The sequence below is a fragment of the Neolamprologus multifasciatus genome, chromosome 7, assembly GCF_963576455.1.
Source record: "Neolamprologus multifasciatus chromosome 7, fNeoMul1.2, whole genome shotgun sequence".
Classification (NCBI taxonomy): domain Eukaryota; kingdom Metazoa; phylum Chordata; class Actinopteri; order Cichliformes; family Cichlidae; genus Neolamprologus; species Neolamprologus multifasciatus.
The window spans coordinates 28,188,644-28,206,342 of NC_140445.1; the positions used below are offsets into that span (position 1 = coordinate 28,188,644).

General features: G+C 38.8%; 1 protein-coding gene across 2 annotated transcripts in view; it reads right to left on the bottom strand.

The window, feature by feature from the left end:
• Window positions 1-15,179, bottom strand: part of rabgap1 (RAB GTPase activating protein 1) — a 75,219-nt gene extending 60,040 nt beyond the window's left edge. For both annotated transcript variants that reach the window (XM_085168800.1, XM_085168799.1), the window contains exons 1-2: window positions 15,044-15,179; window positions 1,028-1,263 (exon numbers count right to left, since the gene is read on the bottom strand). In XM_085168800.1, the coding sequence (XP_085024926.1) occupies window positions 1,028-1,180 (153 nt within the window). In that variant the 5' untranslated portion in view covers window positions 1,181-1,263; window positions 15,044-15,179. The remainder of the gene's footprint in view (window positions 1-1,027; window positions 1,264-15,043) is intronic.
• Window positions 15,180-17,699: the final 2,520 nt, after the last annotated feature.

The window sequence follows — 17,699 nt, forward strand, 5'->3', positions numbered from 1 at the left end:
GAATCTGTATAAACTGCAATTCCTAATTTGCTTTTTTATGAGTTCTATTTCTAACAAATAAATAAAGATGAATAAACATTGAGATGTTTTGATATATGATGGTCCATCAGATTTAATTAACACACAAGGTAATAATTTACCAGGACACCATTTAGTGTGCTGGGCATTCTCTTTTGGTTTCCTACCTAATACTGTATAGTTTATTCTATTTATCTGATCAGGCCATCTTAACTGTTATTATTAATGAGTCTATTCAAAGTAAAAGCACCTCTGGAATTTAATGGTCAGGCCATATAAAAAAAATCTATCTATCTATCTATTAAAAAATTAGCCTAATCTAAAAAAAAAAGTTCCCACCTGACCCTCTGTGATCCAGACCCTTATGCAGAACACATTTCACCAATGTTTCTCCATTTTACATAACCTATGTGTTGTGTTAAAATAGGACTATATTAGCAAATGAATGACCCTCAAGAAATTGCAGCTGGAAGATGAGTGTGAATTCAGATAAAGAAAAAAATGTGTAAATAAAGACAGGACCTCTTATATCACGCACTCACTATGTTTTGATAAAGGTTTCTTAAGTAAAATTTAAAAAAACAAACAAACACACATACACCTCGGGTGCCAATGCTTGTTTTTGCTATTCTATGTCGTAGACATAAATATGGTGCAGTTTTGCTGTTGAAACTACAACATACCCCGTCATCTTGATGCTCAAATGCTGGAAAAAACATGCATTAAAAACATTTTGAACCCCTCTAACCACTTTGAGACCCTCTAACTTGTAATAAATGTTAGAAATATGAAAGTAAACTTGCAACTACTTGTGTAAAATTGTAAATTTATCTTAAAAAAAAAAAAAAAAAAAGCTGATTCCTGGGGTGTCAGGCTTTTCATGGAAGTTTTTTTAATGGGAAGACCCTTATGCCATTGTGCCTAAGTGACTATTAGTGCACCTAATTTCCAACAAGTCCCCCTTTTCTACCTTGTACTTCCATCCGTACCTACACCCAGCCAACCTTACCTTCAGTCCTGTCTTTTCGTCATCACTACCATTATTAGTAGAGGAGGGTGTCTCGTCCCCCAGCCGGGAGACAAGGACAAAGTCCTCACTGTTGAGAGTGGACACTGAGTCTGAAGACACGCTAATCTTCCCCACCGAGCCCTTGTCATCCATGGCTGCCGCTGTTAAATTCAGCCACGCTGCTCATGAATGGAAGACGGAAGGCGGAAGTGGTGGGAGATGATGGGCAAAATCCCCTAGAAAAAAATAAATAAAAAGAAAGAAGCAGAAAACAGTCATGATGAGATGAGATCCATGAAAAGCATCTTATAGAAAGGCAAGTGGCTCTAAAAATGGTGAAAGTACTTGTGATTCACTTTTAAAGGTCTTTTGAACACCCCAAAGAAAGAGGTCATTACCCAGAGAAAGGCAAAAAACCAAAAGAGCGCAAAACGAAGCTTAGTTCAAGTGAAGGTGATAGACAAGAGAATAAAATGATGAAGCAATGAAACCAAAAAAAATCAGAGAAAAAGCATCTGTGGGTTATTTAAAGCAATTTTATATGCTTCAGAAGAATAAAGTAAAATAGTTTGCAAAAACAGCTGGATTTTACATGCATTGCAAAGCTATGGTGATGCGAATGACAGTGAGGAAGTAAGGAAAAAGCCAGCTTTTCACAACCATCTATTTGACCCATGTTCCGTCTACAAAGTCTCAGCTGTGGTTTCGCACTAATGAATCACAAGTTCACAAAAATACATTGAACAATGTAAAAGCACACACTAAATAATCTAACTGCAGTGCATGCACTCCTAAATGCATCCCTGCAACACCAACCAGCCACCACAACTTCAAATAACAACTTCTTTTGACTCTGCTGGTAAATTACGACTGCGGGATGCCACTGTGTAGTTCACACTGAGATAAGAATTAGTATTAAGGTAGGGAAATCCAGGCAAAGCTCTATTATTAGTATTGAGGCATGAGGTAACTTCTAAACAAGAGAGGTGGCAGGAAACACCCATAAGCATTTCTGGCCGTTTCCTCTCGCTGCTCCTCCCTTTCCCTTTCTCTCTTTCACTTCTCTTTTTGCCTCATCACTCACCCTGCAATCTATTTTTCTCAGTGTCCATCTTTGCCCTTGCCCTTCTTGCCTTGGGGAAAAAAACCCACCCAAAGCAAGCAGGTTTAACAATGAGAAAGTATCAGGACAAAAGGTCAATTATTAGAGATAACACTAACACAGTCACACTGACCCAAAATAAACGTCTATATTAGTGATTTTGCTGCTGATATCAATGTTATTTTTAGGCTGCAATTTATTATTGACAGCTTAAGGTTTATCCTCTCGGTGTACGTCTCTGGATACTGTGGCTCTCGCTAAATTTTTAAAGGATAAAATACAGTTTCAAAGCAAATGAATTCATTTTCAAAATGTAAAATTCTATTTCAATTCAGTGATGATCATTTTCAAACCAATAAATTGAATTTCAAATTAGGCTAATTCATATTCAGTTTGTAAAAGCATTTATTCAAGTTACAATTCAGATTAAATCCGAGCAATTCAAATGTAACTTATTCAAATTCAGTTTCTGATGGCACAGATTTCTGCCCATACTAGAGTTTCACCTTTATTTGACTTGGAAAAATAATTTGTCGCTCTATTTAAAAAAAAAAAGTCATTTGTAAAGCTGCAACATTAATTCACTTACTATTAGAAGAAAACAGGAATAACCTCAAGTTTCCTTTCAGCACTCTAGCCAGGGTGAGAAAGAGTCCGAGCTTTGTTGAACTTAATGAGTAATGACTTCATGAATTTCTTCACAATTAAAATTTTCACCATTAGAGAAGAAAATTTTTCACAGCAGTCCCACAGATGTATCATTATGTACAGCACCTATAAAACTGCTCTTATTTATTTTAAACTTTAACTCTCCAATTGATCTTTCGAAGTTAGCTTCAGTAAATACTTCCTCAAAACCATCAACCGTCATCTTTATTCGCGGGTTATGTACCATAGGCCTTTAATGTGGCAGTAATTAAACCATTACTTAAAAAGCCTCTAGTTGACCTGTTGTCTAAGTTGTCTTAGCAAATTATAGGCTAATCTCCAGTGGTCCTTTTCTTTCAAAAATTCTTGAAAGACTAGTTGTAAGCAGCTAACTGATCACCTGTAGATGAATGGTTGATTTTAAGAATTTCAGGTTTCAGAGCTCATCACAGTACACAAGCAACATTAGTGGAGGACTCGATATTGTAGACCACAATACTTTATAACAGAGAGATAAAAGATACTGCGCTACAGTGGTTTGAGTCATATTCTCACAGTACACAATAATTCAGACTCCATAATTAACAACAATAGGTTAATTATGGAGTTCCACAGGTCTCTGTGCTGGGACCAATACTTTTTACATTATAGGAGCTTCTCTTAGGCAGTATCATTCAAAGGAACATTTTCACAGCTATGCAGATGATGTCAGGCATGTGTAAAGGCATGTGTGGCAGAGTGTAGTCGGCAGTGCCGCGGCACGGAAGGCGGACACACCTGCATGGCATCACAATCCTGCCTCGCCAGCTTCGGTGTAGGGTCCTGTGTTTGGTTGTTGTCAGTGTTCAGCTGCAAGCTGGAAAGCTGCAGCAGTGTGTGTGTGTGACTGTGGACAGCAATCGAGAGTCAATAAAGAATGCTGGAAAGTATGTATGTCTCGTCGGGTCTGCCGTGGTTTGTCACAGTAGTGCCGAAACCCAGGATGGGAGGCATGACGGACCCACAACCAGGCCAGCAAGTGGATGAGCTGGCCCGAATGGTGGCCGAAATGGTGGGCACACAGTGGGAACAGGTGGTGGCATCACGCCGCCTGCAGGAAGAGTTGCGGCACCGGACCCAGAGTCATGTGGAGGCGATGGAGAATCTGGCTGCTCTGGCCTGGTCCTGGCCGGCACCGCCGCCACTGCCGCCGGCGTTCCCCAACGGTGTTGGTATGGTCCTGGTTTGGTTGTTGTCAGTGTGTTCAGCTGCGACCTGGAAAGCTGCAGCTGTGTGTGCGTGTGACTGTGAACAGCAACCGAGAGTCGATAAAAAATGCTGAAAAGCGTATAGATGCGTATGGATCCGGGTCTGCCGTGGTTTGTTACAGAATCTCTTAAGGACAAATGCTTAGATGACCTCTAATTTTCTGCCTCATAACTCGGACAAAACTGAGGTTATTGTACTCGGTCCTAAAAATCTTAGAAACACAGCATCTCAACAGATGCTTACATTGGATGACATTGCCATTGGCCTCCAGTAACACTTAGAGGAATCTTGGAATCATGACCAGGATGTGCCTTTCAATGTGAGTATTACATGGATTTGTAGCACTGCTCACATTTGTGAAATATCACTAATTCTAGAAACATCCTGTCTCAAAGTGATGCTGAAATACTAACTGATACATTTATTACTTCTAGGCTGAACTACTGTAATGCATTATTTTCAGGTTGCAAAAATGCTACAATGACAGTACTGACAGGACAAGAAAGAGAGCATGTTTCTCCCATATTATCTTCTTTTTACCCGTTTAATCCAGAACTGAAATTAGAATCTTTCTTCTCCCTTACAAGGTCTTGAGTAATCAGACCCCATGTCCTTAAACACCTCATAGTATCATATTGTCCCAACAGAGCTCTTGGATCTCAGGCTGCTGGCTTACTTGTGGTTGCTAGAGTTTCTAAAAGCAGTTTGGATTTGGGAGACAGACACTATATCTACTTTCAAGAGTAGGCTCAAACCTTTCCTTTTTGATAAGCTTATAATTAGGACTGCATCAGATGACTCTGAACTATCCCTTAGTTATGCTGCAATATGCTTAGACAGCTGTGGGTTTCCCATGGTGGATTAAGTGTTTATTCTTCATTAAAGTCTTTTTCACTCTCTATATAATTATACACCACTAGTGCATTTATTCATTCATATAGTAAATAATTTTAAACTGGTTCTCTCGCATGTGTATTTTGCCCCGTTTCCCTCTACTTGCCTTTCTTTCTCCTAACCCCCACCTGGTCGGGGTAGACTGCCCTTCTGAGAGTTTGGTTCTGCCACAGGATCCTTCCTGTTAAAAGAGAGATTTTCCTTCCCACTGTTGCCAAGTCTTTGCTCATAAAGAGCCATCTGATTGAGATTTTTTATGTTATAGGTCTTTACCCTACAATTTAAAAGCACCTTGAGGCCACACCTGTTGTGAATTGGCACTATGTAAATTAAAGTGTTCTCTTTATCATTTCAAACCACTCTGAGGAAATTAAAATCTGATTACTCATCTAAATATTCTGGTTTTTTTTGTTTCTTATGCTGCTTTTTTTTTTTAATTTGTGTTGCAAAACGAGGTACAATTATCAAGTGAGGCTACAACTAGTGTGCCAACTTCCCTGTTGGCAACATCTATTTTGAAAGGCACAAACACAACAACCCGCTGATCTGAGCAGAGTCGGGTAAAACAAGTAATGTGCGACCTGTTGTGGCAATAAAACAAGAGCATGTTTAAACTGAATTGTCATATTTTCTTAGTAAAGAATTATAAATAACCACATATAAACAGATTTATTTAACATTTGTTATGTTTCATGTGTATGAAAAGCAAAAAAAAAATCAGCATGGCCAACTTCTTGGCAACCAGTTGGTAGCTGCAACTACTTGCAATCAGTTACCAAATGTGACAAAGTTAAACACAATCACCAGGCAACCTTTGACCTTTCCTGGTTGCAAGAAGGTTGTCTTATTTCGACTCTAGTCTGAATGAGCTATAACACAATCATAACACAAAGACCATTCAGCTGACAGCCAATTATGCTAACCTTTACTGGATAAATATCATAATTAATGCCAAGGAGTTAGAAACTATGTTTCACCCACTTTGTAATGAGGAACTGTGCGCACAAATTACACACACACACCTCTATTTACCTTCTCCACCTGTTTCACTTTCTAATCAAAAAAGGTGCTCCCATGCATACCTGTCATGATCTATTCTGTCTTTTCTGAATATTAATGACCAACAAAAATATGCAGTGCTACTTTAACATCCCACACTAGCATAAACACTTTAAAGCAAATGGACGAACACACCACAACTTTCTTAGACCCTACCTTACAGGTTAGTTGTGCAACAATAATTTGATACACTGTGTACAATGTAGGTACAAAGTAACACAAATATATTGTTAGAACTAGTATATAATGAGAATATTTAATGATAACTCTCATTCTGCATGGGCGTTGTTACTTATGTTGCAACAGACAACACGGTTGCATGCGTGTCTATGGACTGTGCTTCTTTGGCAGCTTATTTACTCTGCTGATAGCTTTGCTGAGCAGATCATTTTAAAACATTGTCATTGCTGCTATTTCATGCATAGTTTGGTGATTTTCTAATCCCAGTATACTTTATAGACACATCAATAAGACTAATTAACTGTAACTACTAACTGTAGCTATTAATAAGCCAAATCTATACTGGTTTCTACGATATGACAGTTTACTCTCATTTTGTGCTCTTGGATGTTTGGTCTGGCAACTGTCTTGTTCCATATGAAATAATATTAATTGAAGAGAATATCTGACAAAGTAAAGCAAATACCAGTCCAAAAGAAAACTAAGCATCAGACTCAGTAGCATTCAGAGACAGTCCTTTGCATCAATCCCCAGTCTCTTTCATCCCTGCAGGCTTTCAATCTTGAGGATACTTTGCAGATGTTTACACTACTCTTGGCTCAAAGACAGCTGCTGTCCATTTTTAGCACAGTTGACTTTTGTGTGTGAGTGCGCGCGCGCACGCGCACGTGTGCGTGAGTGAGAGAGAGAGAGAGAGAGAGAGAGAGAGAAAGAGCAAAAGTGCCTAGCATAATTCGAAAGTAGTGCATATTAAAGCTAACAGGTAAAATAAATTACAGTGGCATGAAGAAGCACTTGCCCCTTTCTTGCTTTCTTAGTGTTTTGTTGCCTTTAAATGTTTCAGATCTAACAAAATACAGTTTTTAAATGAACCTACGTTTGAATAAATAAATAAACAAAATACATTTTATTTTAACCATTCAGAGGTGGCCTTGCTCGTATGTTCAGAATTACTGTAAAGCTGCATAATCCTAAAGCACTTGAGCTTCAGGGGATGAACTGATGGCCAGACATTCTCCTTCAGGATTTTCAGGTAAAGAGCAGCATTCATGGATCCATTAATTATGCCAAGTCACCCAGGCCCTGAAGCAACACAGCAGCCCCAGACCATCACACTTCTACTACCATGTTTGCTGATATGATGTTCTTTTTATGAAATGCTGTGTTAGTTTGTTACAAGTTGCAGTGGGATTCAAATCTTCCAAAAAAGTCCAACTTTTGACTGTCAGTCCACAGAAATTTCCCCAAAAGTCTTGGGGATCATTATGGTGTTTTTAGGCAAGCGTGAGATGAGCCTTTGTGTTCTTTTTTGGCCATCAGAGGTTTTCACCTAAGAACGCTCAGATGTCAATGGCTTTCTTTTGAGGGATGTATTCATTTTTGTTATATCTTTTAGCCTACCTTACATTGTCAGACAGGTTCTATTTAACTGATCCAGCAGGTCTGGTAGCAACTAGAGATGGACCGATCCGATATTACGTATCGGTATCGGTCCGATACTGACCCAAATTACTGGATCGGATATCGGCGAGAAATAAAAAATGTAATCCGATCCATTAAATATCAAAAAAGCACCTCACAAAGCTTGCTACGCGGCGTAACTCGGCTCATAACCGTAGCACGTAGCAGCAGTATGCGTCAGGTGATAGAGCCGCTGTGTGTATTTGTAGCCTTGCTAGCAAACCAGCATTTCATCTCCGAGGACGTTTTCCCAGAGAGAAGTAAAGCAAGTGTGTAAGTTCATCTCTGAATGTTTGTAAAGCGTTCCCACCTTAAGCTTAACAACGGATATATGGAGGGACTGCCTCTCTCTCTCTCTCTCTCTCTCTCTCTCTCTCTCTCTCTCTCCTGCTGCTACTTCAATCGTGAAACTGCTTAATGATCAGCTGATCGGCTTTTCTGTGCGAGTCCGTCTCTCTTCTTAGTTTTTGGCCCACTTCTCACCAAAAAGAGGAAACCAGCGGCTGAACAAGAGCAGCACTATTCAGCTTGATAAGCTGTTGTTAGAATTTATTTAATATCACGGGCGGATCTAGCAAAGTTTAGCCAGGGGGGCCGATAGGGCATGAACAGGGAAAAGGGGGCACAAAGACATACTTTTCTTTCTTGTTCTCATTTAAAATGTCGAGCTTTTAATAAATAATTATCTGACTCTTACACCCAAAGTTTTAATCTGATGTAAAATGTATAGAAGTCCATTACTGTATATAGTAACTGTTAAGTCTAATATACCCTAGTAAGCTATAGTACTTTTTCCTTTGGGAAGATACCATCTGTGCAGTCTGCATTTCTGTTGAAGAAAGATGTTGAATCTATTTAATTATTCTTGAAAAATAATTTCTTTCTGTGCATTTTTCCCCCTGCATCAAATTAAATTTGATTACATCGATTAAGCATCATAAGGTGGAGGGTGGGGGGTGGTTCCCTATTTTTTTTTTTTTGCTGGGAGTTTGCAACCCTATTAGTTAGGTTGCTTGATATTTCTGCTAAGTACTCTTTAAAATACCAGAATAGGGAGGATGGAGCAGGTTTACGTTTATTAGATTGATCAGTATTGCTGAACTATGAAATATTTTGGGCGCAGTGTATTTTTTACATACAGGTATAACAGAATAGCTTTAGTGTTGTTATTTATTTAAACTTGAGTATAAACTTATACAAAATGCAGCAAGATATTAAAAAAACGTTTTATTGATTAAAAAACACACTATATCGGATTCATATCGGTATCGGCAGATATCCAAATTTATGATATCGGTATCGGTATCGGACATAAAAAAGTGGTATCGTGCCATCTCTAGTAGCAACCAGGGCTGAAAGATTTGAGAAAGGGCCAGAAAGGTTTGGGTGGCCGTTTCCTCTTAATTTAATTTAATTAAATTATCTTTTTTTTTTAAATAACTTTTATGGGTTATCTTAGACTAACATTAAACTCTTTTCAATGATCTGAAACATTCAAGTGTTGTAAAAACAGGCAAAAACCTAAGAAATCAGGACAGGGACAATGACTTTTTCACATACAGCAACATATTTCATTCGTCCAGATCTTTATTCCTGTTTTAACTGTTTATATTTTTTTTCCAAATTGTTTAACTACTTATGGAAAGATGGCTAAAATAAACTTTAGGGATAGCTATAGTGACATCACTCACTGATTTCTGAAGTCCCATTGTGAAGCGATTTCCTGTTGCTCATCTTAGCATTTTGAAACTGGATGTGAGAAGTGAGGGGTGGATTTATGAAACTGCATGCTCACTGGCTCAACACTTGCCCATTACAAGTCATAAGCTGGATATTATAAGTCATGTCCTGAAACTTATTTCTGAAACCAAGCCCACAAACTCATCAGCACAAGCCCGGAGGCAGTTTTCTCATGTCTTTCAGACCCCAAAGCCATGTCCACCTTTTTTATAATGTCTAATAGTCAGGCCTTCTGCCTGCTGGTCCAGAGAGCATGTTGTTTGCTTTTCTTAAGGTAAATACTAAGACTTGCACTTTGATTTGAGAAAGCCAGATGAAACTTGATTTTATGCACATACAACAGTCAATACTATATACACCCATACATACATAAAATACATTTTTAAAAATTACCCACTTGTGCTGGATGTCACATACCCTACAAAACACACAGACAGCTGTATTATGAACACAAATAGGCACTCACTGAGAAACACGTGCATGCACACACACAAACCTAATACTTTGACTAGCAGGAGGCTCCAAAAGACTTATAATGGTTCCCTTGTCACCCCAGTTTCCTTTCTAACCTCACCAACAGAGCTCTGCCTGCTCCTGCCAAGATACACTGTTCCTTATCAACCTTTTCACTGCCTTGGTACACTTCCAAGAAGATCAACAATCGCTGCCAGTCAGTCAGGATACCGACCATTAAAATTATCTGGGTTCTAAAATGCCTTAAATTGGAGGTCATTTCCAATACCTTGAGTGTTTTTAGCAAATTTAAACTAATTTGTTCAGTCAACTTTAATTTGACTTTTTATGTCTCATCACTATATGATTCTTTGTTTTGAGTAGCAGGTTGAAGAGGAGAGGAGAGAAGAGGAGGAGAGGGAGAGGAGAGCCCACACCCTGGATCCAGAAAGCCACCAAGATGAATCCAATAACTCAACTGTTCAGCATATTTCATAGGTTCATATGGATATGAAGCAGCAATAGTTCTTCCAAAGCTTGTTTCCCAAAATGTTCTCTGACTTCAACATGAATACTGTGCATGTCTATGAGATGCTACAAATGTGAAAACCAATATAAGTTACATTTACTCTGTCAAGGAGGAAAATAAAGTAAGCTCACGTTTAGCCTTAAAATGCAGCCAGGTTCATTTTGAGTATCTTCTTTCAGGACTACAACCTACATCGTCTACTCATTTATCAACTATAAATCAACACAAAGCGATAACAGTAGTAAAGTGGTGAGGTCTGTGTATCCCCTAAAATAGCTCACACACTTTAGTTTATGTTAAGTTGAAAACAGGAGGATACCATGTTAACCCATGTGTAAAAATACACACACTAGAAACACATGCCTGCTTCTTTTTTTTTTTGCTTCCCACTGCTATCCAGCTGAACGGGCTGTTCTGGGCTGCCAGCTGGGCCCTGTGTGCACCTCACGAGGGAGAGGAAGACACAGCCAGACACAGGCAGAGCATTCAGGCTTGCACCACAGTCCTTTTCAACCCGCCTCACAGCACTGATTTCAGCCAGGCGGAGATAGCAGGGGAAAAAAAGGAGCAATAGAGAGGAAAAGTGACAGAACAGCTCATCTACTACAATGGGAGTGTAACAGAGCAAAATCAAAGAAACACACACATAAACTGTATTTTATTTGTACTGTGTGAGCATCTAATTATCATCTTCATTCAGATTCACTGCAGGTCAGAGGCCCCTGGTTTAATAAAGTGGTATGAATGCTCTCGAAAGACTCGCGTTCAACAATAAAATGATCTCACGTGACTAAATAAAATACGGCAGGCCTGCCTTTAATTTCACAAACACAGAACTGATTGCAACAAACTTGTTCACTGTAAAATACTGAGCTACAGCCATGGACTGGCTATTCACAGCTACTTACTTAGTGGTGTTGTCTCTGAAAAATAGAGGTATGGCTTTTAAAGTAAAGCTGACACTTAGATGTGTGTTAACATGCATGCAACAATAGTTATGTGTGATGAACATACAGAAAATGGAACTGAAAGTGAATATGAATTCTCACTTTTGCATTTGTCCCTACCTCAGTGATAAATATGTATGTCAAAGTTTCTGTCATTTAGTGAATTAACAATAAAAATTGAGCAATTTCTTATCAAAGTCGAAGCCCAGATGCAGGGAAACAAAGCAGCGCTGCAAGAAAGGAAGAAATAAAGCGTACAGCATCTATAACTCAAAAGAAGTGTGCAAATGGTCTGTGAGTAAAAATAGAGAGGTAGGTACAACCCTTATAAGATGAGCAGCTGAAATAACATGATCTAACCCTGCTTTTAACATGCAACCAAAGTTTCTGTTTCAGGTGACTTAACATTGAGTGCTATTTTTGGATCACACATCTAAAAATGTGGGTTGGTTTGTGGGTGGGTTTGTATTTAACCTTAAAATAGCTCTTCTATTTACTGAGTATCAAGGAAAAAACACAGAAGACAACTCTCGTACAATGTTGTCTTGCAAGAGGCGCAGATCTGCATACTGATCTGAGCTCTCGGCCTGTGGTTGTTGATGAGATGCTATCTCTAGCTACAGAGTATGAGGGCGTGGAAGTGGACTGAACAGTATGTGGATTCTAATTTATTCAGTCGGTCCCTGCTGGGCAGCTAATACTAACCAGCTGTCTGCGGATATCAGGCTAATGTCTTCTCAACACAAACAGTCCAGATGATTGAGTGAGCCCACTTTTAGTTTCTGCTCGGTCTGTGTTCAGTGTTTTTGTGTGCACCTAGGTGATGACACAGATTTTAATGGAGTATCACAAGTGTTTTATGCAACGTGGGTATTCATCTAATGCAACCGAATGATTAAGATTCAAATACAAATCAGCTGCATCCATACAAGGTACAGTACAGCTAGCTAAATATAGCTTTACAACAGTCTGCAGATATTTATTTACCAATAAACTGCTTCCCCCTACAGTTAATAAGAAGCCACATAAACTGAGGACGGAATATATCTAATCCACCAAGTCATAACATTTAAAATCCAGAAGGTAATCAGGTCTTTTCTATAATTTTTTTTAAATTATTAATTAAATTTGATTAACACTGAACATGAGGATAGCTGTGACTTGGGAAGAAGAGCAGGTAATTCGCTAACCACAGAAACACTTGCTCAGTATCTTTGGGGACGATACTGAACCATTAATTGCCCCTGATGCATCCATCAGTGTGACACAAATGAGCTCAATAACTCCATAAAGCTCCAAAGAAGCAGTACATGCAACAAAATCCAGTTGTGCAAACTTAATTTTCAAGTTCAAGTTAAGGCCGATGCAGACTTGTCCAATTCGTTGGTTATTTGGCGGAAACATTATTTCCCCCAAAACTAAACCGTTATCACACGCCCGGGAACTTTTGAACTCTAATGTAACTAATGTATGAATTAGAGTCATCTCACCCACAGCACATGCACTGAAACACTAATCCACAACAGTTGGTGCCCTCGCCATTCAGTCTACATCAGTTGTCCAAAAACAGGTGTGTATGAGGGGTGTTACTCGCATCTCAGTCCAAAGCCAGATATGGAAAAAACATCTGAACAGTAGTGATAGAGGGACGCGCTAAAATCTATTCAGTTTGACATCTTTACTCTGCTTTATTGTCTTTAGTGGTTGATATTTATTATTATGGTGTAAGGGCCTAATAATAATATAATGTAATGACATATACTTATATTAGCTGAGCTATGTGCATGTCATTTATGTGTTTGTATTTGGGGGAGTGGGTTTGGTATTTGTTTATTGGTCACTTTTTTGTGATCGCTGTTTACTTTTTTGATTGTTAAGTGCACAAGTCGGTTCTTTCTTTGCTGATACAGGAAAGAAAGAATCTCTGTGAGCCATTTTCCAGATAACATATCAGAGAAGTGGCACGGCCCAATCTTAGCCTCTCAGCGGCTTTTTAAGTTGTCCCTAAAGTCACAAAAGTATTGATTAATGTTAAACAGATAACATAAGCGTTAATTACCATAAGTGATGAATGAAGTAGTTCCTGATATTATCAACACCACATAAATTAACAATCACAGCAATCTCATTATAGTGGTCTGTTTATCAGACAAATAAAGTACTTTATTGTGCATAAGCATCTGTAGTAAAACCAGCATTATGTATGTTATTGTGTAATGTGGAAGAAAAACAACATCATGCATAACATAATGCTTCCATAAAGTATAGCTGTGAATGTGCTGGCTTTCCTCCTCTTCTAATATAGCTGCTGATGGTTAACAGAACAAATATTTACATAAATTCTAATCTTTTTTTTTTTGGCTTTGTTTTGTTCTTATCGAGCGCATGCACCGAATGCATTATATGCAACGAACCTTGCTTCATAATACTGGAGTTTCAGGAAATACAACAGGAACAATCAGCTGACTGGTGGAAACTGTTCAAGCTCACAGACAGATAGACAGACAGTAGTCGTCAGCATTAAGTGAGAAGAATATGACATATAACGTCTGGTCAGTTTGTGTTGACACAACTTGTCTCATTAAAGAACTGACAATGTGCAATGTTAACAGTAAAACAGAGCAGAGAGGAAGCTGTAACACAGCACACACTCATTCTGATATATTGAAATCAGGGTCAGCGAAGTTAGTTTAAAAGGCTGAAGGGGACTACCCTGGAAAATGAAGCCTTTTGCGAAATGTTATTAATGTATTTAAACAGCTAGTTTTGTTCCAAGGTTGTGTTTTGGTAGTTAATGGGTCCTGCAGGGCAGACTGCCTAATATTTGTATGATTTTAAAAAAATAATAATTAAGTTATTCCAGGCAAGAACTTCATAACCTCCCTGGTTATTCCCTTGGCACGTGACAATAACAGTACAGCAAATACCTGCAGGACATATTGTAACAGCACTATAAGTTTCCGTCTTCTTGAAACAATGACAGCATGAAAGGCTCGTTAAAAGCACCGTCAGCATAATTCTAATATCTGCTGCTGATCTTATGAAGTTATTGACTTGTATATTAATATCACATATGCCTTCAGTACATGCTTGGCTATTTGACCTTTTATTCATGAGGTCCCCACCGCACTGCATAACATACGGAAGGACTGATCCGATCTGATAATGAGTGCATTGATAAGCATTAATATATGTCCATATTCTGCACTACAGTGACAACTGCAACATCTACACACAATCTGGCATGCTTAGCATTTACATTCATTTCCATGTGGATATAGGCAAAACTGCTACCTGTCAGCCTATTAAACCACACCTGTCCCTGAGCAGGCACTAATCTATTTCTCTCGATTAAAACGTGCGAAGCTCGCTAGCTCCAGTGTTCACTTACTGCTTCAGTTAGCCCTCACCAACCTGCCTAACGTTAGCTAATACAGCTATAGCAGTTATAGCCTCAAAGTCAGACCAAAATGTTTAATCGAACAGTGAACATTTCCCCAGACACTTCCGTCAACACGACACAAACTCTTAGGTAAATGGGTTGCAAATAACTTTAAGATAAATCCGCTGCCTGGCCCCGCGATAGACACAGTGTTCATACAGGCCATTACAGTATTATGGCTGGATAGCTAACGCCTGCTAGCCATGCTACTCTGGCACTTCCAACCAACAAACAGGTATATTTCCTCCTGACCAGGGAGACAGTCACGCTTAACCTCGAGTATAAATGCGTGCGCAAGTGCAAAACAGCTTACCTTGGTTCCCACTTTTATTTTTATTCCAACGGCGGCTGGCACAACATTGCACTTCCCAAATAACATCAGCAGCCAACAGCATCCAGCCGAGCTGTAAACACAAGCCCAACCAACCCGCTGACAACCACACTGCGCATGCGTCTGTCACTGCTCCTCAGTCTATGCAGAAAGGACGCGCTGGCTGGTGTGCAGCTTTGACTGATAACACGAGTCTGTTTTGTTTTGTTTTGTTTTTTTAAGTCAGGGCTCATCTTAAATGAGAAGTGTCAAACACACTGGGCCAAGTAGAAGTCAGTTCTCCATTTTTCAAAATAAATGCAGTTGCAAGTGGTGTGAATGTCTGTGCTTGGCTCTGGAGGTTTTTATGGTATAGGTGGAGGTTTATATATCTATTTCATAGATTTTCTTATCTATTTCATATCTATATCATATACAGTTGCTGCTGTCAGGTGAGAAAGTAGGTGTAATCATGAAATATTCAGGGTGTGCAACTACACATAGACTTCCTGTTGCTTTATTCTTGGATTTCAGCAGCTTCAAACACTAATGTTTCATGTCTTTCATGACAAGGCAGACTGGGGTTTCACCCAAGTCCCAAGTTCTTACCTTTGAGTGCTAAATTGGATTGAAGTTCACAAATTTACATCTCAAAATGTTCCACCTGCAGTTACAGGTTTTTCCACCTTCACTGGTGACTCATTCCTTTTCTTAGTGTTGTAAACATATGTGGTGCTGATGCTGACCATATAACTCCTTGGCTCAATAGTACAATAGTTGGTACAGTCATAAAATAATGATATGTTCTCCTCTTGTATTAATTCATGCACTTCTACATAGAAGAACCTTTGTTTCCATATCTCCAAAAGTTGAGTCTGTTCATCTGGACGTACCGTTTTCAGTGGGAGAAACGTTTCATCACATCCAAGTGACTTCTTCAGTCTCTTCAGTCTTTGTTTCCATAGTTCACACTCAAGTTAATCAAATGTAAACCCAGAATTTTGCAGTAGTTCAGTGTAGATGGTGCCCAGGGGTATGTATAGAAGGGATGAATCGGGTTGTACATGGACCCTCTGAAATATGGTTCTCCTTCTCTAGTTGCCCGCACCCCAAATGCATTGGACTAGAGTACAATCCCACCACTGGATGAGAGCACAGATAGGACCAGTAACTCAAGTACTTTATTTTATGTTTTATGTAGTTATACTTCATTTAACTATTTCCATGCACTTTATAGTTTGAGTGCAATTATAGATCAAGTTACAGAGCAATATATCTGTGATTAAAATCATCAACAGCTGCAATGTTAAAGATACATACACATAAATATATCTAAAATAATCTAAAAATATCATACATATGATTCTAAAAGTGCCATTTCACGTGAGTACATTTTGTTCAAGAACTTAAATATATTTAAATATACATCCTGTGAACTACTAAGCTATTTAAAAATGATTCTAACTTTTACTTAAGTAAAAAGTCTCAAATACTTTTTTTTTCACTTTGCAAAAAACTATCCATTAGAAGTTTATGTTTAAATTCATATGCAGCTCCAGTTTTCACATAATAAATCTGTAAAAAAGGACTGCGTAGTTTGAAATTGTTTTTTTGATCACCAGTTTTATACACTTATTAAATATATCTGGTCCTCGTGTTGCACCCCATTAAAAAAAGCCAAAACAAAACAATCTTGATGGCGTCCTTTTGTTTACAACATATCTTGGGTTTAAAAAAACAACAACTATGTCCCGCTGTAGTCAGTTATGAGAAACACACCTACTGTTCTCATTGTGTCGGTGCCATGCTGGCCCTTCCTGTCCAGTCTGTTGTTTCATAAGGGACATACGTGGGAACACAAAGCACAATACTCCGTTTAAATATATTGAAAACCAGGTCACCACATCAGAGCAAGCTCACACACATACTTAGCCTGTTAGGAAATAAGATATTTCTAATGAAGGCTTCACAATAACACTGACCACCTCATGTTTAAGTCCACACTTTTAACAGCCACTTTGATTTGATTAGTTTAAATGCACTGCAACAATCACCCAGGAAGGAATGTATAATCCTGCTGCATTTTGAAGCAATGTGGGTGCATCATTGTGATATTCTACTTAAAAAAAGATCCTAGGAAATCACATTGAAAAGAAAAATCATTAACACAGTGGTGTAGCAGTTAGCATTGTCACCTTGGAGCTCAAAGGTCTCAGGTTTGAATCCAGCCTGGTGGCCTTTGTATGTGGATTTTTAATGTTCTCCTCATATCTGGGTGGGCTCTCTCTCAGTTCTCCAGCCTCATCCAGCATGGGCTTACGTTAATTGGTGGTTCTAAATTGGCTGGCTCCTTGTCTCTGTCTCAGCCATGACAATGAATAAGTAGAAGAGGATGCATGGGTGGATCTAAGAGGTCATTTTTTGGCTACGTTCACACTGCAGGTCTTAATGCTCAATTCCGATTTTTTGATCAAATCCGATTTTTTTGTCTGCTTGTTCACACTACAAATAAAATGTGACAGCAAACGCGCTCTAGTGTGAACGCTCAAAGCGGCCCGCATGTGCAAAAGAAGACGTCACACACAACGCGCTCTGTTTAGACCCAGACCAAACAGTACTGTCTGACTGATGGCCGTTAATATACAGACTTGTATGGATT